The 25112-nt window shown below is 34.1% G+C and overlaps 5 protein-coding genes and 1 long non-coding RNA gene across 11 annotated transcripts; 4 read left to right on the forward strand and 2 right to left on the reverse strand.

The window, feature by feature from the left end:
• Positions 1-6526: 6526 nt before the first annotated feature.
• LOC18611248 (Chaperone DnaJ-domain superfamily protein) lies at positions 6527-11374 on the forward strand. Of its 2 annotated transcripts, none has more exons than XM_007047398.3 (5): positions 6527-6980; positions 7513-8385; positions 8746-8831; positions 9604-9744; positions 10286-11374. In XM_007047398.3, exons 1-5 carry the CDS (start codon positions 6651-6653, stop codon positions 10428-10430), a joined length of 1575 nt encoding a protein of 524 aa, XP_007047460.3. In that variant the 5' UTR covers positions 6527-6650; the 3' UTR covers positions 10431-11374. The 2 variants fall into 2 exon arrangements, with proteins under 2 accessions (XP_007047460.3, XP_088662278.1); XM_088806152.1 differs by having other exon boundaries at positions 8746-8791.
• Positions 11375-11413: 39 nt separating this feature from the next.
• CGLD27 (DUF1230 family protein (DUF1230)) lies at positions 11414-15610 on the reverse strand. Its single transcript, XM_007047401.3, has 7 exons — positions 15306-15610; positions 14785-14937; positions 14230-14307; positions 13410-13505; positions 12281-12316; positions 11809-11990; positions 11414-11710 (listed from the first exon to the last, which is right to left on the reverse strand). Exons 1-7 carry the CDS (start codon positions 15534-15536, stop codon positions 11548-11550), a joined length of 939 nt encoding a protein of 312 aa, XP_007047463.1. The 5' UTR covers positions 15537-15610; the 3' UTR covers positions 11414-11547.
• LOC108663652 (uncharacterized) lies at positions 14825-15727 on the forward strand. Its single transcript, XR_001929690.2, has 2 exons — positions 14825-14958; positions 15227-15727. It is a non-coding gene; the product is annotated as an uncharacterized LOC108663652 (long non-coding RNA).
• Positions 15728-16327: 600 nt separating this feature from the next.
• Positions 16328-18749, forward strand: LOC18611250 (putative prolyl 4-hydroxylase 9). 3 transcript variants are annotated; one of them, XM_088804292.1, is made up of 8 exons: positions 16328-16754; positions 16848-16934; positions 17037-17191; positions 17415-17499; positions 17735-17830; positions 18080-18145; positions 18266-18385; positions 18485-18749. In XM_088804292.1, the coding sequence occupies exons 1-8, from the start codon at positions 16587-16589 to the stop codon at positions 18566-18568; spliced, it is 861 nt and encodes a 286-aa protein (XP_088660418.1). In that variant the 5' UTR covers positions 16328-16586; the 3' UTR covers positions 18569-18749. The 3 variants fall into 3 exon arrangements, with proteins under 3 accessions (XP_088660418.1, XP_088660411.1, XP_088660414.1); XM_088804285.1 differs by having other exon boundaries at positions 16338-16754; positions 17397-17499; XM_088804288.1 differs by having other exon boundaries at positions 16345-16754; positions 16844-16934; positions 17397-17499.
• A 610-nt stretch (positions 18750-19359) lies between these two features.
• LOC18611251 (putative prolyl 4-hydroxylase 9) lies at positions 19360-21266 on the forward strand. Of its 2 annotated transcripts, none has more exons than XM_007047408.3 (8): positions 19360-19633; positions 19741-19848; positions 19947-20101; positions 20169-20271; positions 20400-20495; positions 20581-20646; positions 20744-20863; positions 20972-21266. In XM_007047408.3, exons 1-8 carry the CDS (start codon positions 19460-19462, stop codon positions 21056-21058), a joined length of 909 nt encoding a protein of 302 aa, XP_007047470.2. In that variant the 5' UTR covers positions 19360-19459; the 3' UTR covers positions 21059-21266. The 2 variants fall into 2 exon arrangements, with proteins under 2 accessions (XP_007047470.2, XP_007047469.1); XM_007047407.3 differs by having other exon boundaries at positions 19364-19633; positions 19738-19848.
• A 152-nt stretch (positions 21267-21418) lies between these two features.
• LOC18611252 (Major facilitator superfamily protein) lies at positions 21419-25011 on the reverse strand. 2 transcript variants are annotated; one of them, XM_018114209.2, is made up of 9 exons: positions 24662-25011; positions 24412-24556; positions 24105-24273; positions 23736-23994; positions 23344-23432; positions 23026-23202; positions 22842-22927; positions 22646-22730; positions 21419-22260 (listed from the first exon to the last, which is right to left on the reverse strand). In XM_018114209.2, exons 1-9 carry the CDS (start codon positions 24873-24875, stop codon positions 22126-22128), a joined length of 1359 nt encoding a protein of 452 aa, XP_017969698.2. In that variant the 5' UTR covers positions 24876-25011; the 3' UTR covers positions 21419-22125. The 2 variants fall into 2 exon arrangements, with proteins under 2 accessions (XP_017969698.2, XP_007047471.3); XM_007047409.3 differs by having other exon boundaries at positions 23736-23997.
• Between the last annotated feature and the right edge of the window lie 101 nt (positions 25012-25112).

The raw sequence follows: 25112 nt of genomic DNA on the forward strand, positions 1-25112 counted from the left end.
CCCACTCAAATCAAATGTGATTTTGGTAGAATGGTTCGGTCTAATTAGTCTATTGGATCAATTAGTCCAAAATATTTGGTCCAATTGATTTTGTGGTCGGTTTTCGGTTTTAAAATTTTTTAGACCAATCCACCAAAAAAACCAAACTAATTTTTTATATATTTATATATATAGTCATATGTAATATATTTGTTTATATATTAAGAAGAATTAATAGTAAACTTAATTAATAATATATTTAAAATATATTAGGGTATTGTATGTATGTATACAAATAATAATCATAATAATTTAATATTAGTTATATATATTTATTTATTTATAAATCTGTATTAATATGAAATTACAAATTATATAGTTTAAATGATATAAGTTATATGTTAATATTATAACATATGATAGTAAATATCCTTCATATTAATATATTATAATTATTACATCTTAATAATGTTTCGTAATAAAAAATAGTATGAATATATATATATATAATTGTATAAATATATTATATATACATATACATAAGCATTACTATAATTTATAGTAAACTTTATTTATATGATTATATTTAATAACTTTATTATTTATCACCTTAGATTTTATAATATCACCTTAGATTTTATAATTTATTGTTTATAATTAGTTATAATTTATACAAACTTTGATATAAAACATTATAACATATAAGTTATGCCATTAATTATATACATATAATAAAGTTATATATTATATATACATATATTTAATTTATACATAAGTATTACTATAACTTATAATATACTTTATTTATATGATTATATAAAACATTTTAACATATAATTTGTATCATTAATTATATGTATAATAATGTAATATATTATATATATACATATATTTAATTTATAAATAAGTATTAATATAACTTATAATAAACTTTATTTATATGATTACGCTTAATAAGTTTATTAGCTATCACTTTAGATTTTATAACATATTATTTATAATTAGTTATTATTTATACAAACTTTGATATAAAACATTATAACATATAAGTTATGTCATTAATTTCATATATATATATATAATTATGGATTAAGTTTATAAGTTTTAATATTATAATTTGTAAAAAAAAAGTGATAAAATTTTGATCAATTGGTTCAAAACCGGACCAACAAAATCAATTCTATGTTTGATAGGTTTAGTTTTTCATTATATTTAGATGATTTTTAAAAATGATTGATCTATTTGGTCATTAAGTATGGTGGACTAAACTACTTAATCTACTCATTTACTCACTTCTATTTGTCATAATAGATAATGATGTGATATGCTGATATGACATAATGATATAATCATATGATTTTTCATCATCCATCTTAATGTCATATTTTATTTTTGGAATTGACATCTTAATGTCATATTTTGATTAATGATAATTAATCAATTATTAATTATAATAATTTACTTGATTCAAAATAAAATATAAAGATATAATTTCAAAACTTATTTAAATTTTTTAAAATAATTTAAAATTTTTAAAAATATTATACTTATATTTTTTAAAATTTATAAATTGTCTATTAAAAATTCAAAAAGCATAAAAATACGATGAGATAGTAATAAACTAACAAGTAATAACCTATGGATAGGCTCTCCACAGAAGTAAATTTATAAATGAGGAATTACTTGGATGGGACTTGCAAGTCTCTACCATGGACGACATAGTTGGAGACAATATATATATATATATATATATATATATATATATAAGATATTTAAATTTAATTAATTTTATTATTAAAAGAAGCATTTAAAATTAACTCTTCGTAAACAAGCTACATGCACTCGTTAGTGAAGCATTGAGCCAATTACAAAAACAAGGTTCTAGAACCTTAATTCCTTGAGACCTCAGATTCAAGTTTCATAAAATACAAATTTGATCCAACTTTATTTTAAATTTATGTAGTTATATGTTGAATTGTTAATTGATTTATATATTCAATACTTTTATATATAATATTTGAAAATAATTATAATTGTTATATATATATATATATATAATTTTATAAAAAATATGTTTTTATTATTAACTTAAATCATTCATATGCATCCGAAATTCTTTGAATAGAGATAACATGCATTTTGTTATTGACAATATCCAAACACGATTTGTACCTAGGAATAATGCAGTAAACGCTAAACATTTAAATTTCTTAACTGCCTCGGCGGGTTGGTCCGACTGAAAGATGGCTAGCTATAGAGGTTCAACCCACTACATCTGCTCCCATTTCTTGCCTACTGCAGCTAATATTGCCTAAGTGGCATATTATAATTGGACAATAAGTAAAAATTATCTTTATCTCAATTAAATGAAATCCCATAAACAACTAAGGAAGGTGCGAATCTGGTAATTTACTAGACATCATTTCATTGTTATTCTTTACTATTGATATTTTTGTTAAATTTTTTATTTATATATGGTAATTTTCTTTTCACATTTTCTCCGAAATGGCATGGGGAGCATATAATTAGCTATAAAGGAAAATTAAATTCATACTTAAATGACATTAATTATTATATAAGTAAATTGTGCATTTTATTCATTAAAATTTTAAATTTTAACTATTTAAAAATATTATTTACTTTCATATGCAAATGCCGTTTTTTGTTTTCCAGATTGAGAATATAAAAAACTAGTAATAAAATTATAATATTAACATAGTCTAAAGTTTTGGAATTATTATTTTTTAAATATATAGATGAAAAAGAAGTTTGTATATACAGAATTAATCTTTCCATTTAATAAATGCGTGTGAGGTTAACTTGTGAGATTCCCTAAATTTGTGAGAAGGAAAAGGAATATAATAAAGGATATGCAATATTTTCCAATATTATGTCTGTTTCACCATCAGTTACTGTATAATGTATATCAACCAAAGTTTGCAAGGGGGCAAGCAATGATGCAATTGGCCAATTCGAGTAATTGAACGCTAACAAAAGATTATTTGGAAAAAGGTGTTCCAATGCCAGTGATGCTGAAGTTCCATCCCAATTTGTTAAAGAAAAATAATTGGTATTTACAATTTTAATTTGGAAAACAGTTATAGCCAGAGAATGGTGATCCATTGTTTTGTGGAGTTTTCTTTTTCGACCAGTTGAGTGCAGCACCACAATACGAAGAGATTTTGGTATCTTGGTTTTTCGAAATGCTTACAACAGAAGATTAAAGATATTATCCATAGCACCACTGGTCCCTATCCTTCATTGAGGGAAACCAGTTGTTGGCAAACAAAAAGAACTGATAGGGACCCTAAATTATTGAATCAAGGGATAGGGACCCCAAAAAACAATGGAAACTGGTGCTTCAGTAGCCAAAAATAGAGATTGGAGGTATGTGGTGTCACTGGAGCAAAGAATTCGTAAGCTGCTTCACCATTGTCTGCTTTATGTTATAGTTTAAAGAGTTAGATTTGAATCGTCCTTCTCTGAATATACTATACATGCTTATCAAAAGATAAACAGGACATGACATAATTTGAACTCTTGCCCTTCCATTTAGTGAATAATCTATAGAGAAGGAAGGCCGAAAAAAGAACAAAAATGTTCCTCAAGCGGAGAAATGAGAAGCCAAACTTGAAGTTTAGACAAACATTGCTTATTACTGTTAGACGTTTGTTTCTCGAAAAGGAGAGATGTCACGTCCAATATTGGCTTTTTCGTTGTGAATGGTTCCGTGGCGGTGGGGATACGGATAGACGTGTTGAAGATGCGGCGTGATATTCTATATGGCAGTAAGACGCGGCTCAATTATATTTTGTTAGTTGGCTGTATTATTTATAAAGTAATTTCTACCTATAAGATAAATTCTTGAACCTATTTTAGATTCTCGGATTGCGTTACAAACAAGAAGATGCAAGCCGAATAAGGCTACTAGATAAATACAATATATTTTGTCCCTCAGCCGTCCCTCCTTTACATCGTCTACGTTCAACTTCTCTGCACTTATCTGAGCAACTGTCTTGAGTACAGGGGAGTGAGCCAAAGTGGTGGAGCAAATTTGTCCAAAAGCCATTAAATATACGGCTCCAATATTTTAATTTAGAGTAAAATATTTTTATTTTTTAAAAATTTTTATCAAAATTTAAACGGTTGTATTAATTTTTAAAATGAATATTCTACTTCAAAAATATAAACACCGTTAACAAAAATTATGAAACAATTAAAATATTTTTTTATTAATTTAAAAAATTATTATCATATTTTTAAAAAATAATAAAAAAAGAGAGTAACAATTAGTGCTCCCCATTTGAGAGTTTTTTTTTAATTAATAAAATTATATAATTATAATTTTAAAAATTAATTAAGGATAAAATTATCTTTTTACCCTTATCACGTCATCAAATTAATAGAAATATTAATAGTTGATTAACGGTTAGATTTATATATCTAATAAAAAATATTTTTTTGAGATGAAGTATTTATTTTGAAAATTAATATACTTTCGTGTAATTTCGATCAAAATTTAAAAAGTGAAGGTGCTTTACTTTTTAATTTAACTTTGAAAATAAAGATATGAATATAATAAGATAATATTTGGATTTGAATCCATAAGGAAACTTGATTTAAGATAATTTCATCCTTGCATGCATGCATAGTTTCATTTCATTCCTATCTAGAACTTTAGATCAGATTTCACTTAAGTATTGCTGGGCAATCTTTGAAGGGGACAATACCTCCGGGTTTGGCATTAAAACTCCACCTTGCTGAAACAAATGGGCCAAGCTCCAAATGCAGATCAGGTTACATCATAACTCCTCCAAATGGGATGTGCTAAATGCCTAAATGGTTCGATTCGGAAGGTAAAGAGACAGAAATAATTGTAATATTTGCATGTAAATAATACAAACTTTAAGAGTAAAGGTTTAATACCGCTTTTTTGTCACTCTTGAGCATTTACTAGGTTGTGTACATTTGGAGGTGTAGCAATTATGAACCATTCATTTAAAGGTTGCAGCTGGTGTTTACTAGATTAAACCATAAATCATCTCGATGGCCACCGACCGGCTGCTAGCATAAATGCAAATGGTTAGAAAAGTTCCAGTCTCGGGGCCATAAATTACTTGAATTCAACCAAACATGAAACACCTCTGCTATCTTCTTAAATGGGTGTTGAAATCTACCCAATAATAAATGATTTTCGGTGCAAAGTGCGAAATTTCTAACTAAAAGAGACCAATCATAATTGAGGCGAGTCGTTGCAGACTTCATATACTCAAAGTAGCAGACACCGGCCGCTGATTGCTGGTACCATACGACAAAGCTTTCACATTCAAGCCTCCACTAAGGTACTGCAAAATAAGAAAGTGGGTCTGATAATAGTTCGCTGACATCCTCGTTTATTATCGTTTTCCATGCTATATTGTTGGAGTTGAAAGCTAAAAGCGGGAAGTACATATAAAAAGGAAAGAACATGGTTGAATGTGATCATTTATAAAGAGATTATAGCCTTCGAACTGGACTTCTTTATCTTGCTTTCTGCATGTGCAATAATAGCAAACGGAAAGGAAAGTCTTATTGCAGTGTGAATACTGTTATCTTCTTCTTACTTCTATATTCAGACCCTTTTTTTTTTCATTTCTATTCTCAGTGAAACACGTTAATGATCCCAAGTCCAGGGTTTCCAATCTAAAGAAATAAGAAGAGATAAAGATTTATGTAATGTAAGATTTAGTGAATCGTCCTAATATGAAATATATTCAATGATACGAATTTAAAAACAGAAAGAAAAAAATAATAATAATTTTATAAATAATATAAATTTTAAAGACAAGAATTTAATATTTCACATTCTCTAGTATTTGGATTATGCTTTTTCTGATTTTTTTAATATTTTCCTATAAGAAAAAAATATGAAATAGCTTATTTATGTCTTCAACTGTTCAACCACCCAAGGGGATTGAAAATTGTCTGTTAATCATTAAATGGAAATGACTTCCGAGGATGTGAAAGATCAAATTCGGCAGCCTGTCAAATGTTATTGAGGTATCCAAGCCACCATAAAAGCAGTCTTGCAAGGTAGAATGTTAATTTCATCATTTCAACGAGTTCGTAAGATGTAGTAGTTGAGTTGGGGAGATACAATAAATGAATATTAAATACTCTTTAGATTTTACTTTTCTATTGAATTAGAATATATTCAGTTACCATTTACTCGGGTGTAAAAATAATCAGTTAGTAAAGTTTGTAACATAAGATAATATTCTTAATTGAAGAAATGGAATGCAATCCGACGAATTTGTACTTGAGACAGGCTCGGTTCTGATTCCATCGTCCAAAAACCTCAAAGCCTAAACATAGAGTTGATTCAACTGGGCTCTGTCTGTTTTCTTGGCCGATAGTTGGCTCGGTTTATTTAGACCCCGGTAGTGCATGGACTCAATCTCCCGCCAATTTGACACGTGGTATGTCTTAATCAATCCACGTGTCATGATGAAAAAACGTGTCTCAAATTTCATGCACTCCGTTGTGACTTTATTCCTGTCCCCTTTCTCCGACCCGATAGCCTTCACTGTAACTAACGACGCACTCACTCAATTGCTAGCAAGTTTTTTTAAAATTTTTTTGATTCATTTCCGAAATTAGATACAAAAATTTAACGAAATTTAACGTTGAAAATGGCTTTTTTCTCTGGACTATTCCGTTACCGGAAAATTCCTTATCTTTCAATTCAATCAAATTGTTATAGCTACTCTTTAAGTTCTCATTTTTTGCATCCGAGTTTGAAGACTCAGTGGTTCAGCACCGGAACTGGCTCGGCGACTCAGACTGAGTTCCCTGGCGAGAACGCGTACGACATCTTAGGAGTTTCCGAGACCAGCTCGTTCGCTGAAATCAAAGCGTCGTTTCGCAGATTAGCAAAAGAAACTCACCCGGACCTCGCTGAGTCCAAGGGCAATTCACCTGCTTCTTCAAAACGTTTCGTCCAAATCCTCGCCGCTTATGAGGTGTTGTTGCGTTTAATTAGCTGTCAAATTCAGTCCTATCATTTTGATATGAATGCGTTTTTTTTAATGATCAAGCTCCGTTTATAATTTCAATTTCGAGCTGAATTTGAAATTTGATGAAAATTGATCGAAATTTGTTAAATGATAATTAATTGAGCATATTCAATTAAATTTTATGAAATTTTATCTAAAAATGCCTGCAATGTATACTTAGTTGGTAATTTTTTTCTTTTGCAACTCGTTTTAGTGCTGAAAATAGAGAACAACAAATAAAAAATTACATTTTAAATATAAAAGTAAAAAGAAAATCATTTCGAGAATTAAAAACGTTAAGGTACGGTTGGGAGATGTATATTTAATTAGATTAATCTTAGACCTGGCCATTTATACTATTTTATTTGATAGACTCTACAATTGTATATTAGCAATGGAAATGCTTAGTGTTCTCTTATGCATGCTTTTTTTTTTTTTTTTTTTTTTTTTTTCATACAGGGCATTCTGATGTCACTGTGTTATCAATAATGGATTGCAGATTCTTTCGGATTCCGAGAAGAGGGGGCACTATGACAGCTATCTATTATCTCAGAGAAAGATTGTGCAGAAAAATTCTAGACAAGGTTCAACAATGTACATGTACACATCTCATACAACAATGAATAACCAGATGGAAGTTGTTGAATGGTTAAAGTGGTATAGATTTGCCATAAATGATGTGGTGTCTCAGAGGAAAGCAGTGGTTGGAACTGGCTATTTTGATGTTCTTGAAGCAGATTTTTATTCAGCTATACATAGAGCATATTATGGTCCTGTAATTGAATCCATGGATCTTCTTCCTGATCGGTTTGAAGCTGAGGAAAGGTCTGTGTATGAAACTCCAGAGGTGCTGCACTTGGTTTCAGGGCGCAATCTTTTTGGGATGGTTTGCCTGGTTGATTGGGTTCCTCAGCTATCTTTCACCTATAATGAAAAGTTGACTTCTATGCCTGCAGCTTCAGTCTTGTCTCAGTCTACCCAAAATGCTAGAATTTGCATGAATGATGTAAAAGAAAACCATGGTGGACTTTCTCAGATTCAAGTCACTGATATTAAAAATCATGCATCTGATGCATATAAAGATTTGGAGTTGCATGTATCTGGAAGAGTGGTAGCTGTGGCCACTAGAATCCCTCCTAAAAGCTGTTTTGGTGAGACGCAAAATGAGGATGTTCAAGACCACATACAAGTATTTCTTACTTTAGATGATGACTCCATGGTTGTTGGCAATGGATTGGATGATAAGGTGGGATCTCGAATTCTGTTGGGAACAATAACTGGACTTGGAACCAGCCCAGAAGAGGGGTCATGTTTTGTCTACAATAGTAGTGGTACAAAAACCCATGTGATTATGAAACATAGGACGTTGCTGGTTTGTAACTATTTTCTCCTTAAATTCTATTTATTTTTCTTTTATCCTTATTAAGATATAATTTTGGCTTTTTACTTTTTTTTGAATGTTCAATTAACAATCTTTGCCAGCCTAATTTTCAAGTTTTTTTTTTTTATAATTGGGGGACGGGGGATTCGAACCTTATTCTTTAGGTAAGGGGATTATGCACAAACCAATGAGACAAATGCTCGGGTGCAGCCTAATTTTTAAGTTATTTTCTTGTGTAATTTTTGTTTATTGAAAGTGCTGCATGTGCTATGTAATTGATGGTTTGCATAACCAATTACGTAGCTATATGGATTGGTCTTCATTGGTATTCCTTTTGATTTGTTTCTCCAGGTGAAGCATATGCACTGGTATCGGGTGGGAGAGGAAGTTTCTGTTTGTGAGTGTAGATGTAGTAGAGCTCGATTACCACCTAGCAAGTAATTTTTTTTTTTTTTTCAGATTGTAAAAGAATATCAATGATTAATGCCTGGCTGTGATTATTCTTGCATTTTCCTTTTGTAGCTGAATGTGATTATTTTAATTGAGGTAGGTAGGGTAGGTATAATAATATTTTCTCGCTTCACTATTTGGTAGATTGCACACATAGTTGTCATTTCTATTTTCCATCATACAACTGAAATCCTGGAGAGTTCACTTATTGAGTTGTGCTTTTCTCTTTATATTATCTCTTCTATGTTATTTGATTAGGTTTTAATAGAGAATTTAAGATCATTGATCTGTAAATTTGGTGTTCATATTGAGGAAGGTTACATGATTCCGCAACATGTTTAAACAAATGAGTTCCCATTCTTGTCATCATGCTTCCATGTCCCATGCATAACCAGGTTAATGTGTTTGACTTATAATGCATAGTCTTCTATTATTTCTCGAATACTTTATTTAGTTAATTTTATCTTTGGTGTCATCTAGGAAGGGCTTACCAAGAAGTGTGTTTAATTTTAATGTTCAGCTGTAAAAGTTTGCCAATTGTGGGGTATTAGGGATCTAGGGTTGAGCTGTCACCTCTTTTTTTGGTTTAGGTTGTCAGGCTTAATCTTGTTAGCTGATATTTTCAGATTTTATATTTTTGAAGCTTCCTTCTCTGTAAATTACCAATGCATTTTCAGGTTTTAAAGATCACTTGTTGTATTAGACATGCAAACTCTACACTCTGGTTAGACTATAATATTCTTTATGATTTGGAAACAGATTTTGGTTGTTTGAACCTCGCTGTGGAATGCATGACATTGGTGGTTGGTACATTGAAACTTTTGGCAGGGATAAGCAAGGCCGGACAGTCCCATCCCAAAGGTTTTGGGATGGCTTTGATGCAAACGAACAATTTGATGAGTAAGTTCATGTCATGAAGCTGGCATATGAAGTCTGAGCTGTTATGTGTTTTGCTACTTCCCTTTAGCTAATATATGAGAAGATGAACTAAATAGATAAACTGGCTGATCTAAACTTCTCCTTGGTAATTAATATTATACTCTGATGGGCCTAAATACTGATCAGATGGAGCGGTTACAAAGTTTTGAAAGATCTAAAAAGTTCAAAATTCAGCAACAGTTTAGTTTGCTTCCAAAATGAATTTTAATTGAATCTTCAAAATTGTAGATTAGGGCAGCATTCAATGTGCATCTATTTATCATCTGATATAGTCAGCTGGTTTTTACACTCCCATCATAAACCTGTAGAAATTAACTCAACCTTGATTTTCGACACTCTCCATTTATTGAAGATGCCCTGTCTCTCATGTATATTTATAAAAAGGTTGCATTTGCTCAAGAATCTTCTTCCTGATCCTGATGACAACACAGCCCAAGTTGTTGTTTTGAAATGGACATATTTATTAAGTGCGTTCTCTGAATTAAGCTTTCTACTGCTTCAGGAGACTCCATCCAGCTATGTATTTGCTTTCCCTTGCATATAGGACACTAGATATTGAAGATGCAAAAAGAAGGAAGCAAACCATTAGGGAAATTGTTGAAGGGAAACTATTTAGAATCCTCAATTTGTGCAAGAAGCTTGTTTAGGATGGATACCTCTTTGGACTTGTGAAGGCTAGAAATACTTCCTCTCTTAAGAAGGTACAGATGTTTCATTTTATGGTTCAGGGATTGGCTGTTAGTATGCTTTCTACTTGATTGAGATTTGAGAGACATCAAGCGAAGTCACACTAGCAAATTTCTGCAAGACAAATCTTGGGATAATTTGGAAAAACAGTTATTTACAGTTCTCAATGCAAAGAACCTGGTCAGGGTTGCATTTGAAGATTTCTTGTTTTGACTTGATGAATCATCAGCTTTGCTTCCTGATGAGTAGATTCCTTTTAAAGTCAATGAAATAGCTGTCCGTTTTGCATTTGGCATTCAATTGGTCTGGAGCATAACGAACCTACGTCATGTTGTTAATGGGATCTGCAGAATCTATCACCCTGTTTCCTGTTATTTCATCAAAGTTCTTCTTTGGATATATGAAGAAAATGCTTTCCTTTTGGGCCATTGACAAGACATATTAAGATGACTCAGGATATTTTTGAATTCACTGTTCATTTGTGCTCACTTCGCCTTAACATCAATACTTAAATCTGCCATAAGAGCAGAACTTCTCACTTTTTTGCACCAGTTGGTCTTAAAATTGTATTCAGGCATCACTCTGAAGCATTGAAATATAACATTTCTTGAATACTCAATTCAAAGCTGAGATCAAGGAGAGAAGAAATTGCTCATACTCATTATGCTGCTAGTTTGATCAAGATGGCAGTCAGAGGGAACTGATGGCATTCAAAAATGTCTGAGGCATGTAAACTCCTATGCAGGTCTATCACTGGTTTTATGTTTCTCTATGCCTATAATTTGTCAAAATAAGCTGCCAGTGTAGACAGCTCGGTGCTTTCTGCTTAGCCATTAGATTTCTTGCTCTTATAAACAGTGTAATTGTGAATTGACATGCTATAGATTATGATATTTGGAATTTACTTCTTGTTTCTTTAAACCTTCTGAATGGCTAGAAATAGTTGGAGAAAATTTTAGCATTTACATCTTCTAAAGGTACACTTCTTAAAGCAAATTGACCATACAAAATTCAAAGTGATCAATGCCTCTGCTCTGTTCCCCTTCTTCTCCCTCCCAAACCCAGTATACAATTTAATTACTTGAGTAGATCTTCCCATTTGCAGTACTGCCCTCCGGCTAATGCACGATAAAATCTATCCCTGCAGTAGACTGGTCTTCCATCAGCAGCCTCTGCAGCAGCTGCTGCTAGATCATCATCAGCCTTAACCTCCACTGGCAGTTGAAGCAACTCCTCTTTTCTACAATATACATGAAAATGTTGTTGTTAGAATGAAAGAAAATCTAGTGTCATGGAAGTGTAGCATAAATATCTGTTGATCTTCATATGCCTGTGTACCTTATATTGAACTTTGTGTTGGTTTTTGAAGCAAGAACATTTGATGTGGTCTCATTTGCAGAAAAGGTTGTTCTAAAGAAATCCTCAACTGGTGTGGCAAAGATAAATAGAAATACAGCTGTAACAAGTAAGGCCCCTGTTCCAACTAGTGTCTGTTTCAACAACTTGATAACTGGTTTAACCTGTAGGCACAAAATATTCATGTGAAGCTTGCATGCATTTTTGTAACAAGTAAGGCCCCTCCCTTCTGTGCAGGTGTGGGTTGCTTGTACTCATACTTACACTAAAATAATCAAAGCTAGATGAATATTACATCTGTGTTCAATTCACTGTCACATGATTGTGTGATCATTTATGTGTCACCACTAGTCAGTTGGTTTAGCGTCCAACCTTCTCATTGGACATACATTGAGTACAACTCTTTCTACATGCTATATTAGAAAATGGATAAGTCGTTTGCATATGTTAGTACCTTATAAGAGCCAAGCAATCTGTCGCGAGCCAGGACCTGTAAAGGAAAAAGATTAAAGAGATCAATGTAGTGCATGAATAATATCTACAAAAGTTTGTGATGTTGCATCTTGAATAGCACCATAAGAATATATTTATTTCATTCTTCTTGTTCTAGTTCAATTGATTTTAGTGAGCAATTCTAATTGGTTGTCATTGAAACTTGAGTTTCTCAAAATTTTTAATCTTTTACATATCCTTAGGCTGAGAGCTTACACTTTATAGTATTTGGACTATGATTTCTGTTTCAGACTAGACATTCAATGAGCCACTTTGCTGTGCACCATCTGGAAATTGTTGATGCCCTTAAAAATTGATTTAATCTAGCAACATGGTTAAATGGCTAAAATATAGGTAACACCCTGTATCTCTCTGTTATCTAATGCATCAAATCTTGTAGCTTATCATCATACGAAATACTTTTTGGACATTGAATGCCAGATCTTGTGAAATATTTATTTTTCCAGGTATCAATGCATGCTCATTCATCAGACACTATGGTCTTTAACAGCATAATGTTGAACTGCTATGAGATCATGTCTCACATCTGATCGTTTGATCAATATGACTTGAGGTATTATCACACCCCGTGTTCCAAAGTTTTGATTGCCTTCCTTGTTTGCCACATAATGCCACTCAGAAGATGTGAAACATGGATAATATAACACGATGTTGAAACTTCTTATCACACAAGGGATGTGATAATTTTATGCAATACCTCTTCCTTGTGAAACTTCATTTCACACAATGCCACTCAGCAGTTGCTGGTGAATTCTTTTATGCACATGCTTACAAACTAGCACAAACTGGCAGAGAAATTGTAAGTCAACATAAAAAGTGAAAACTACCAGTTGAGTAGACTAGGCTTTAGGTCGCCATAAACACTAACAATGCACTACCAAAACTTCAGGTTCATTCTTTTAATGGTCCATCCCACTTGATTTCAACGATTCTTGACAGTGAATAATTATCCTTGCTTCAGAAACTTAAAGCAGTTATTAAGAAGAATTTACTTCATGCTTTTATCATTAATTGTTGCTTTGCTCCTCTCCTGGTCAAGAAAGAAAGAAAGAAACACAACATGCACTAACCTCAGGTGGTTTTACCCACATTTGACCGTCATACCATCCAGTCTCTTCATATGGTATTACTGCTGATAGAAGTCTATCCCCAACATAACTCCATCCCTGAAACATACTGAATATTAATGTTTAAAAGTTACAAAGGAACTGATAACAAAGCTTTGAGGTTATGGTTAAATTAACAAGGAATATGGTTGCTAGTGCTACTAAGGAGAAGCTGTATCTTAAAGTAAAGTGAATAGTCATTTAATGAAGAAAAATAAGGGAGATGTGAGAAAGTTAATTCTTTTGTTGTGCCCTTTCTGAGAAGTTCTGTGATGCTGAGCTTGTTCAAGCTTCTACCTTAAGACATTTTCAGTTAAATTGCTAATGGTTATTCTAGATTAGCCTCTTGACTGAATTCAATGTTATCATGCTTTTGTTGTTACAGCTAATTGCATATTTTAGGTTTTGATTCCATGTCTCTAATTAAGGAAGCACTTGAATAGATCTAAGGTCCCAATATTATCACAAGCTAGTCTGTTGTCCTATCAATAGGGTATCTCTTGCATAAATTGCATGCATATTGAATCCTGCATCTTTCCCTAAATTAGCCTTCACGACACAATGTCATCATTGTTCTTTCCTGACAAGTCCTAGAACAAAATGTATTTAAATCATTTTTCAGCTTCCTTCTTATAGTTATTCTTGGAATGGTTGACACCTTTAGAACAGAATAAAGAATTTTACATATTCATATCCCCAAAATGGTTTACAAACGGCCATAGCACAAACATCCTTACGCACCACAGCAACAAAATAGTTGATAACTTGAAGAAGACAGTCATACCAGATAAATTCTTAATACGATTAGTGACACGAGGAAAAGAGTTCCTGTTCCAGCCGCAAGCACAAATCTTAGAGGTTCCTGCAAGGTGTGAAAGATACAGACAGTTTTAGAATGTTAAAGGGGAAACTTTTTCACGAATTGGAAGTATCTAGCTTGTCATAAATTTAGTCTTCTCTTTATTGATTGTCTGGTTAGCTGCTTCTAGTAATCTTTAAATGATTTTTCAAATTTATGTGTTGAGACCATGGCCCCCGGAATTATGTATTTATTACTTAAGAGGTCTATGGTAACAGGTCTGAGGTTCAAATCCTTTATCCCATCGGATCCCATCATAGAAGTAAGAGAACCTTATAAACAAATAAATAGAGAAAAATATTTGGCAGTAGTTTCTTGTATGATTTGGCGTTAATTCATTTATATGTAAACTTGTGGTCATTTTGACATTATTTATGCAAATGGTGATGCAATGGTTTCTGCAACAGCTCCTCTACTCTTAGGCTGTTGATTATTCTTCTCACTATGTAGTTACATGGTGTGATGTTGTTTTCAACTTACCCTTGAAGGATTAAAGCTTGCAGCTGCTATTGGGACTCCAAGAGCAGTGAAAGTTGCTAGCCAGAGCCCTCCTAGACGAAGGAAAAAGGGCCCTGGTCCCAGTTCGCCCCATGAATACAAAGGTCCATCTTTCAGAGATGAGTACTCGTTTACCTATTGTAGGAACAGATAATTGTAAGTATGAATGAGAAATGCATTAAATATTGTATTGCCTACAAGACATGTACATCCGAATCCAAATTGATATATGATTTCCCAGCACATGCTTTTTCATGCTTTCCTTTATTCCTTTTTCCTATGCTAATGGCTGGTTTGCAGAGTTCAATAAGTATTATCTATTGTCTGTTAAGCCATAAAAACATAAATATCTTGATCCCCTTCCCTCTTTCATTCTCCTTTTCTTTCTTAGATGCATAATCCAACTACTCTTTCTAATCTGCAGGGACTAGTAAAGTAAAGGAACAGTGTTTTTACTCTCAGTAAGTGAACATCATATGCAGAAAGTTTTGGTGTGCACATACCGGCCTTTGTTCAAAAGGGACCTCAATTTCCAGGCCAGGCTCCCAGCTCCGGCCTGGGAAGCTGTTGCTCATACCGCCATCCATCTCATCTTTTAAGGCCCTGACAGAAAACCCCGGAGGCAGCCTCTGTCCTCTATGATACTTATCTAAACATGAGCCATAGCTGCTTCCAAGCTTGATATGTCTTGGACTAGGAATATTTAGAGAGCAATAAACATTTAGTCTAAGCATCTACTTCCAGAAGTTGATACAGCAGCCTAATCTGTTCAGTACGTTTTATGAACAGGCAAAGAGAAGGAACAAATGATCCTGAGTTCACTTCTTAAAAAGGGCATACGGGTTAGATTCATTTGGGTCCATGCATAATTTATGTGGATCAAAACCAAGCATAGAAATACATTTTGTCTACTATCTTTGATGATTCTTACCAGTGGGACATACCCTGAATTACGTGGATGGAACCGATAATAATCACCAATAAAGAAGAGCCAAAATTTTTGTGGTTGGGAGAGTTGGGAAGCGGTAGCTTAATGCAATGTGCTAGTTGTTGCCTTGCACGCTATTTTTGTGTGCATTCCTCATGTTTCCACGAGCGAGAGTGAGACTCTCAGAACGATCCATCTGGAATTTTCTCCCTTATGAACTTTGGAGAAAATAAAATTAAATTCGTGTTATAGCTCATCATTACCAAATTCGTCGGCTGTTATTCTCGATATTGGGTTTTTTTTAAAAAAAATTGTGTAAACAACAATGGAAAGAGTCGTTGCTGATTGCTCTTTGTTTGACGTACTTCCATGGGTCAAAGTCGGTGAATAGTCCTTTCGTTTATTTTTGGCCCAAAGTTTATATTAAAGCTGTTCTGACTCTTGATAACACAAAACCATGGTGCAGAACATAGATTTGATTTGATTCATTTTCTTTCTTTATACACTGAAAACCATTATACGCAAAATCAATTTAAGGTAAAATTTAATCATTAAGAAAGTAATTAAACAATAACAATAAACAAATTAAAGAAAATAATTTCAACATAAAAGTAGTAGATTTTCCTAAAGTTTCTCTTCAAAAATCAAATCCTGCCAGGCTTGCCTTAACATTTCATTCACAATGCAGAATCCATCAATTTTATGGAAACTCGCTTGCTTCTCCCGGTATGACACTCTCTCGCCAAGTTTACAAACATAGCAAAAGCAACATAAAATTACTAACAAGAGAATATAAACAAGTAGAGTTTATCTTCTTCTCTTTCTTTTGATTTAATTATACAGCAAACCTTTTAGAATGAGTTGCAATGAAATGTTCGACGATTATACACCAAAAAAGAAGGCCAAAAGCAGAGCCTATTCCTTGTGCTGGAACTCCAAAGCAAACATCGGGTTTCCTGGCGTTTTTCTCTTCTGTTGTTTATTCTTCCTTGCTGGTTTCTTTGCTTCCAACCTTCTTTCTCAGGTACTTCGTTTTGTTCCTTCAAAAAAAAAAAATGGTTTAATTTTCAGTATGTTATATTGATTTAATTAGAAGGAGGTTTCTGGAGCAAGGCAGAGAGGGAGGAGGCTCGAGTCACTGGACTATGACTTGATGGCACGTGGAGAAACCGGAGATGATTCTGTTTCTGTCATTCCTTTTCAGGTTCATTTTTTTTTTTATTAATGGTTGCATTTGATTAACGAGTGTTTTTGGTAATTTTGATGGGTCTCTTTAAGATAAATCTAATGGAATTATCAATGACAGGTTATAAGCTGGAGGCCGCGTGCCTTCTATTTTCCCAACTTTGCAACTCCAGCGCAATGCCAACACATAATTGACATGGCAAAACCAAAACTTGAACCATCAACGGTGCTTTTAGCAAAGGGAGAAACCCAGCAGCCAAATGATGTTAGAACAAGGTACTATGTTTTATATGCGTATATGTACAAGTATGCGTGGACGCGTACGCGTGTCTACGTGTCTTCATAAACTTGTGACATTTAAGAATACTATGGCTTTGCATTGTAATTTCTTGATGAATAGCTTTGGATGCAAGTCATCATGAAGTTGTAATCTGCAGTGCTATACATTATATAGCTAACAGTTTCTTTATTAAACAAACAGTATGGGTACATTTCTCAGTGCTTATGAAGATGAGACTGGGGTTTTGGATGACATTGAGGAAAAGATTGCAAAGGCAACGAAGCTACCAAGAGTTAACTACGAGGTACTCTATACAGAGTAGAGCCAATTACCTGTATAGCAATCAATAATTTACTCCAGAGCCTAGATGATAGAACATAGTTGATGACATCTTTCAGTCACTCCTTCAAACTAGCAAGATTTCTCAGTCTCCACCTCCTGTTGATTAATCTTTCTTTCCTGTAAATTAGTTCACATCTTAATTGCTTTTGCATCTTAAGGCTGTTTTGTTGTCTGTGGTTATGATTACCATGTTTCAGGCATTCAATGTCTTGCGCTATGGAGTAGGACAGAAATATGATTCGCATTATGATGTGTTTGATCCTGAGCGGTATGGCCCTCAAAAGAGCCAAAGGGTATGTTTTTCTCTTGATGTATATTCGCATCATGTGTTTTGTTGCACAGATTTGATAGTTATTCTGGTAACTCTTTTAAGGAAAAGAACAAGAAAATGCAGAATAGAGGAAGTCTGTTGTCAATGGAAACATGGCCCGTGGTTAAAAAGTGATAAAACAATCAGCAATTCCATATTTTCTATTGAAATACAATTTCTGATCAGCAATAAGTAAATCATTCTGGTAAATATTGATTAACAATCAGCACAGGTTGCAACCTTCTTGCTGTACTTATCAGATGTTGAAGGAGGAGGGGAAACCGCATTTCCATTTGAGGTAATTTCAAGACTTCCTGATTCTCCTCTTGCTTCCGGTTTCATCATTTTTCTCAATATAAACATATATATATATATATATATATATATATTGGTAATTGTTCAATGCTCTGATCTTCAGGATGGCTTGAATATGGATGAAAATTATGATGTCAAAAAATGTATTGGCCTGAAAGCAAAGCCTCGCCTAGGAGATGGACTTCTATTTTATTCATTGTTCCCCAATAATTCGATCGATCCAGTAAGTCTTTTTCAATCCATTCTGTCAAGTTCATGGCTCAAACAACATGAATATTGGTATTGGACCATGGAAACTACAACTAATTGTTTGCTTTTGTAGACATCAACTCATGGGAGCTGTCCAGTAATCAAAGGGGCAAAATGGGTGGCTACAAAGTGGATCAGAGATCAGCAAGACTTTTAGATTGCCTGTAATACATATAGCTAGGTGCTTGATTCACAAGTTTTGCTTAGATTTGTATTTGGCATCCCCATTACTCTCAACTCAATAAAAGTTTCTTTTTCCATAAAGGATAAAATCCTTTCACCCTTGTAAATATTGACAAAGGGAGAATTAATTGATACAGATTTCAGATGTGTACTAATGTAATAGCATACCAAATTTCCCACTCCTTATTTCTCAACTTACCTTTAATGTCCTGATTTTGTACAGTAGATTTTTGCACTTCACACTTCAAAGAACCCCACAGTTTTCCTTCATGGCTCATCACTCTGCCTAATCTAAAACTCTAAACATCTGTTTAGTTTGTGAAAAATCAAATATAAAAATAGATAAAAAAAAATTAAACACGTAAAGAAACAACATATAAAATTATTATCTTATATATCAACTGTTTAAATTAAATATTTCAAAATAAAGTATATCTTTGTCATTTATCTATTTGATTATAAGCAAAAAAAAATCTATATTAAATTAACATATTTAAAAATTTTCAAAACGTTGACCCATAATTCTCATATAAAAAAATTCAACCAAAGCAGATGGGAAACAGAGTAAAGTAGGATTTTAAGCAAAGAAGCAAGAACTGTTCATTGCCTTAGCAACTTTTCAACGTTGTCAGAATGGAAGACATGGTAAGAGCGGAAAATCCCGTGGGCCAAACAGACAGGAGACAACAGATTCTAAACACAAATCCATGTACCACTGATTGCCTTTCAAGTCCATTGACTCCAAAATCCTTTCTAATTTTTCTGTCTTATAAATAAAACTCCTGCCCTGTTTCCTACAAGGTCAGGAAGAAACAAACCATAGCTCCCTATGCATTCATAGCTTCACTGAATTTTGCCTGTTACGATGTCTACCTCTCGCATTTTTGATGATTATACTCCTAAAATGAAAACCAAAAGCAGAGCTTACCTGTACTGGAACTACTCCAGAGCAAAGCTTGGCTTTCCTGCTGTTTTTCTCTTCTGTTTTCTATTCTTTATCGCTGGCTTCCTCAGTTCAAGCCTTCGCTCTCAGTCTCAGGTTCTTCTGGACTTCCTTTCGTCTTTCATATGTTGCTTCAATAGTCAAGGTTGTTTCCTTCCTTCGGTTTAATCTGTAATTGCTTGTTTCTCTCTTAATGATAGAAGGAGGTTTCTGGAGTTAGGCAAAGAGGGAGACAGCTCGACTCGGTGGAGTATGACTTGATGGCACATGGAAAAACTGGAGATGATTCTATTTCTATTATTCCATTTCAGGTTATTCAGATTCGGGTTTCTTTTCTTTATTGATTTATTAATAACATTTTGTTAGAACTGATTCTTATGTTTATAATGCTGGATGAAAACCATTCCAGGTTATAAGTTGGAGGCCGCGTGCTTTTTATTTTCCAAAATTTGCAACTCCAGAGCAATGCCGACACATAATTAACATGGCAAGGTCAAACCTTGAACCCTCCAAATTGGCTTTGCGGAAGGGAGAATCAGAAAAGCCGCAGAATGTTAGAACAAGGTATATATATGTTGGTACTTGCAAAGTTTGTCTACTTAGCTAAAGCTAACAGTTTCTCGTTAAACAGCATGGGCACGTTTCTTAGTGCTTCTCAAGATGGTACTGGGGTTTTGGATGCCATTGAAGAAAAAATAGCAAGGGCCACAAAGCTTCCAAGGACACACTATGAGGTACATTATTGCATGATAAATTAACAATCTACTGCAGAGGAAGAGCGTAGCTTAGGACATTAGTATCTTTGGTCTCTCTTCAGACTAGCTTCGTTCCTAAAACTTAAATGTTTATACCATGGTTTCAGGATTTCAATGTGTTGCGCTATGAGCTCGGACAAAAATATGATTCCCATTTAGATGCGTTCCCTCCTGAACACTATGGCCCACAGAAGAGCCAAAGGGTACGTCCTTCCTTCTGCTGCTACGCTATATACCTATGATTTTCATTGTGATCCCTCAGGCAAAGCTCACCCAACTGAAAAACAGGTTGCTACCTTTTTGGTGTACTTATCAGATGTTGAAGAAGGAGGGGAAACTGCATTTCCATATGAGGTAAGATCAAAACTTTTCTGCTTCTCCCCCCTTCTATTTGGTTTTGATCATTTGCTGAATTTAAAACATATTGTTTCAATGGTCTGATCATCTGCAGAATGGCTTGAGCATGGATGGAAGTTTTGATTTCAAAAAATGTATTGGTCTGAAAGTGAAGCCACGCATGGGGGATGGATTTCTATTTTATTCCTTGTACCCCAATAATACAATCGATCCAGTTTGCATTGTTTCCAATATTTCGCCCTTCCCAAACATTTGCAAATTTGCAGCGGCTTTACATTGTTTGTTCTTTTTCTGTTTCATCATCTGATGGGTGTTTTTGCAGATATCACTTCATGGGAGCTGTCCAGTAATCAAAGGGGAAAAATGGGTGGTTACAAAGTGGATCAGGGATCAGCAAAGTCCTTTTTAGGTTTCTGTCTATGATAGTTCGTGATAATTTTGCTTTGATCTGCATTCGGCACTGGGCATCCCGTCCTACCCCATCCATTAGGTTTTCTAATTAGTCTCAATAAGAAAAATTCTCATTCAATTGTTGGAAAAAGAAGAATCAGTTTATACAGATTTCATTTGTACATAAACATAATAGCAAAACAAAAATAACAATAGTATTTGCAGAAGTAGACAGATTTCATCCATCTTTTGATAATTTCAATTGATTAAGACTTGCTATAGAAATACAGTAGGAGAATATAATTTCATAATCCATTCAGCCAACTGGATCTTTTCCTGTGACCAATACAATGCAGTCTATTTGGACGACTCCAATGCCTTAAAAGTAAATCAGAGAATGCTTTCTTATATTTTATTCTGTCAGCCGTGAGTCAAAGGATATAACAAGGCACAAGCTTCTTATCTTCCTACTTTAGACAAGCTTTAAACTACAACAGATAAAACCCAGAAAAAGGATAATCAAACTCAGTTTCAAACAAAACAAGATTCTGAATGAATCTTGTCACGCCTCAGGCTTTCGCAATTCTATTAATATAAACTCCTAAAACACAAATCTCAACCTTCTTAACATTCAAGAGGCACACTGCTGCATTAACCCACCTTTGAACTGCACCTTTCTCGTTAGCGGATTTCTTGAGCATAAGTCCTCCTATCATTCCCGGACGATTACTGAACTTGTGGAGCAGAATCAAAACTGGTTGTAAAACAAGTTGAAATGTATTGGCCAAAACTTACAGGGGAATTCAATGGTCAACTGTTACTGGCTGACCACCACATCGCTTGTAGTGTAGTTTCTCAGAAGACATCCAACGAGGTTATCACTATAACTTAGTTAATCCATGAAACTTGGACTTCATATAGGTTCTTCTCTTTGTCCTTTTTGCGTATGTTGAATGCCTCCCAACATATGCTTCACCATCAATTTGAAGGTCCAGGATAATGTTCTGTTTAATCATTCACTTCGATCAGTGGCTATGACAGACTACAGGAAACCATCAACGTCAGCAAAAGTGGGTCATGAAACAATCATAATTTGTGCCAGTTTTGATATGGTTGCTTTCCCCACCGCTTCAAAACATGCATGCAACCAGCTGCCATGAATAGTCCGATTGCAGCAAATGCTATCATTGTTGCATTCTCAATGGTCCTATAATAGCCTCTCTGCAACATTAAGAAGCTAGCTAGTAAGCTCATCAGATAAAAGTAGTAGAATTATATATCATACTCCAAATTTTCCAAAACATTCACCATGGAGATGCTCAAGTCTGTTTTTCCTATCCTCAACTGCTCTAGGCTAGAGACAAGCATAGGCACCAAGGAAAACATAATTAATGAACTCATAGTCAGCTTTCTTTATTCAAGATAACCAATGGCCAGCCTTAAGTTTCAATTCTTAACCAATTTATACATCAGCAGATGAAAAGAGGCTGAAGAGGTGTATCTTAATTTATACTGCCAATCCTCTTCTTCCCCAGAAAACAAATCATACATGTATTCAGATGTGCATGGATTCATGCGTGCATATGTTATTGGGCTAGGGACACACCTGCATCAGAATAAACAAAATTGCTGCATTTGCAGGAGCTAGAGAAAGGCTCATCATTCCTCCACGCAACTCATTTGGCACATACCTACATAAACATGATTAAAGAATAATGATTTTAAAACTAAACTTCTACAAATACGAAAAGATTTTAAAAATTGATAAAAGAAAAACATGTATATAATGGTATATAATGTACATGGTCCTCAATCTCGCAAGTGAAGGCAGAATCAGGCCAGTGCAGACATGGAATAAAGAAAACTGTGTCACCAGAACTCCAATTTCCTGCACCACAAGCCATGAAACTCTGAGGCCGTGTCTTGAACAAGAACAAGTAACCTAATTTACACACACACACACACACACAGACAGCGTATGAATACCTGGTAATCATAAGCTATTATGGACAAAAGAAGACCCTGTACGATAAATGCATATACTAAGCAATCCTCGGTTCGAAGCGATGCACTAATAAGCCATGGAAACATTGAGCTTCCTAACATCCTTGCCCCCAGCAAACATGGATATATCAGCCCTAGATACACTTCTCGACCATCAGCCTAAACTCACATGTAAAATTATTTTGAATTGGTACACTTCAAAGATATAAAGCTTCTGAGAAGACAATGAGGTTACTTAAAAGGCAGAAATGAAAAAGTTGAGAACTAATCAAACATTCTTCTCAAAAGACATGATCTTACCACCAGTGTTGGGGCCCAAAGAATCCAGAAAACTAAAATGGAAAAATGAATGCAAGCTTGCGAACATGCCAGTAGCCATATTCTTCTATCTGCAGATCACAAGCAGCCACTTACAACAGTTTTCTTTATTGGTAAAAGATGATCATTATCAGTCAAAGATAGGATCTTAAGCAAACCCCATCATGCAACCATATTGCAGTGAGATCAGTCATTTTCGAGAAAAACTCCAGTCTGCATTGAATGATTTCGTGTTTTTCATCATGTGACCACCAATCAATTACTTATAACTTGAAGTGTTATCAAATCAGGCTAATTTGAGAGAGCTGCTAAAATTTGCAATGTTCCACCCCTATGAGTTCAGTTCCATGAGTAAGATAAGACAAAATTCTTACCACCAAGAATACATGCATAAAAGGACACCCTATAATCCTTAATCGTCATTGTCTGTGGAGTTCCATTATAATCTCTGGATATACAGATGATGCCTACTATTGCCAGTAAGATGGCTGCAGTAGAAGGAGATGCAATCCCTTTCTCCAAATTATTAGTACCCACCAACCAATTACCAATCACCTGACTTCCAATCCAAGAGGCAGATTCAAAAAAAGTCATCAACCAAAATGTTTCATTCAAACTATCTTGTCTATGACCCTGCTGCAAAAAATAAAAATGTTGATACCATCATGTTCAAACTTCTCATTTTTAGGTAGCAAACCAAGAAACAATATTGAGAAAGAACTGAAAGTATGTTTGCACCAAACCTTGTCATGGTCAACGACGGCCCATGTCTCGAAACTGAAAGAGAATATTGATGTAGCCAAAAACAACAATACATTTGCTACCCAAAAGCTGGGACCTGATGTACTCCTCTTCCATATACCAACAATAAGGTGCAAGATACAAAACACCAAGCACATTTTCTTTTGACCTCTACATTCATTAAAAAAAAAAAATCGAAATTTTCAGTGTTTCTAACACCCATTAATCCATAAATAACATTAGTTAATTCCTTAAACATAGGCACTAAAATGATTAAATTAAAACATTGGGAGGTTTAGTTTTACTTACATTATATCAGAGAGGAGACCTAAGAAACTACCAACAAAAAGAGCAGCTCCAAATCCAATGCACAAAAACGACACCATTTCTTCCTTGCTTATTCCATAGTAAACCAGCTCTAACTCTCCGTACACCGACCACAATCCTTCCAACACTGCGAAAACGACGACGTACAAATCAGATCAACAACAAAATTTTGTTTCTTTTTTAAATTTAAAAAATACGCAATTGAAAAAAAAAAAGTTTGATGATAATGTACCTGAGGCGAGGGAATAGACAAGGAGAAAGTGACGTTGGAAGCGGAGAGAGGGGGAGGAGGAGGTTGGATGGTCGGAGAAAGAAGGAGATTTTGTAGGGGCGTGTTTGGAGAGATAGTAGGGGAGGAGAGAAAGTGATAGAAAACAAGACAGGAAAATGAAGATATAGACGGAGGAACTTGGTTCCCAAACGGAGCTTTCAATTACTACACCCATTTCGATCTCAGATGGAAAACCCTAGATCCGATCGGGAACTAAGGTGGGGACGGAAAAGTAACGGTTAAGCATTTTTGAGCAACTGAAAACTGAGAAAGGAGGTAGTTCGCTTGTGGAGCTCGAATACGCGCCGTTTTACTGTTCCAGAAAGGAGCTATTTATTGTTGTTTAAAACGGTGCGTTTCAATTTTTAAACATATAATTAAAATACATATTAAATATTATTTTTTGTTATAT

The sequence above is a fragment of the Theobroma cacao genome, chromosome 1, assembly GCF_053813885.1.
Source record: "Theobroma cacao isolate CCN51 chromosome 1, ASM5381388v1, whole genome shotgun sequence".
Classification (NCBI taxonomy): Eukaryota; Viridiplantae; Streptophyta; class Magnoliopsida; order Malvales; family Malvaceae; genus Theobroma; species Theobroma cacao.

Coding starts and splice junctions, on each gene's coding strand:
- LOC18611248 (XM_007047398.3), top strand. CDS start 6,651: ATGGCTTTTTTCTCTGGACTATTCCGTTACCGGAAAATTCCTTATCTT. Junction 6,981..7,512: donor AAATCCTCGCCGCTTATGAG/GTGTTGTTGCGT, acceptor AATGGATTGCAG/ATTCTTTCGGATTCCGAGAA. Junction 8,386..8,745: donor TGAAACATAGGACGTTGCTG/GTTTGTAACTAT, acceptor TTGTTTCTCCAG/GTGAAGCATATGCACTGGTA.
- LOC18611252 (XM_007047409.3), bottom strand. CDS start 24,875: ATGGGTGTAGTAATTGAAAGCTCCGTTTGGGAACCAAGTTCCTCCGTC. Junction 23,203..23,343: donor TTTGGGCCCCAACACTGGTG/GTAAGATCATGT, acceptor ATGTGAGTTTAG/GCTGATGGTCGAGAAGTGTA. Junction 22,261..22,645: donor TTTTGTTTATTCTGATGCAG/GTGTGTCCCTAG, acceptor TTAATGTTGCAG/AGAGGCTATTATAGGACCAT.
- LOC18611250 (XM_088804285.1), top strand. CDS start 16,587: ATGAGTTGCAATGAAATGTTCGACGATTATACACCAAAAAAGAAGGCC. Junction 16,935..17,036: donor TTTCTGTCATTCCTTTTCAG/GTTCATTTTTTT, acceptor TATCAATGACAG/GTTATAAGCTGGAGGCCGCG. Junction 17,500..17,734: donor TACCAAGAGTTAACTACGAG/GTACTCTATACA, acceptor ACCATGTTTCAG/GCATTCAATGTCTTGCGCTA.
- CGLD27 (XM_007047401.3), bottom strand. CDS start 15,536: ATGCTTAGACTAAATGTTTATTGCTCTCTAAATATTCCTAGTCCAAGA. Junction 13,506..14,229: donor TCGTATTAAGAATTTATCTG/GTATGACTGTCT, acceptor AGTATGTTTCAG/GGATGGAGTTATGTTGGGGA. Junction 11,991..12,280: donor GATTGCTTGGCTCTTATAAG/GTACTAACATAT, acceptor TTGTGCCTACAG/GTTAAACCAGTTATCAAGTT.
- LOC18611251 (XM_007047407.3), top strand. CDS start 19,460: ATGTCTACCTCTCGCATTTTTGATGATTATACTCCTAAAATGAAAACC. Junction 20,102..20,168: donor CCGCAGAATGTTAGAACAAG/GTATATATATGT, acceptor CTCGTTAAACAG/CATGGGCACGTTTCTTAGTG. Junction 20,864..20,971: donor CCAATAATACAATCGATCCA/GTTTGCATTGTT, acceptor GTGTTTTTGCAG/ATATCACTTCATGGGAGCTG.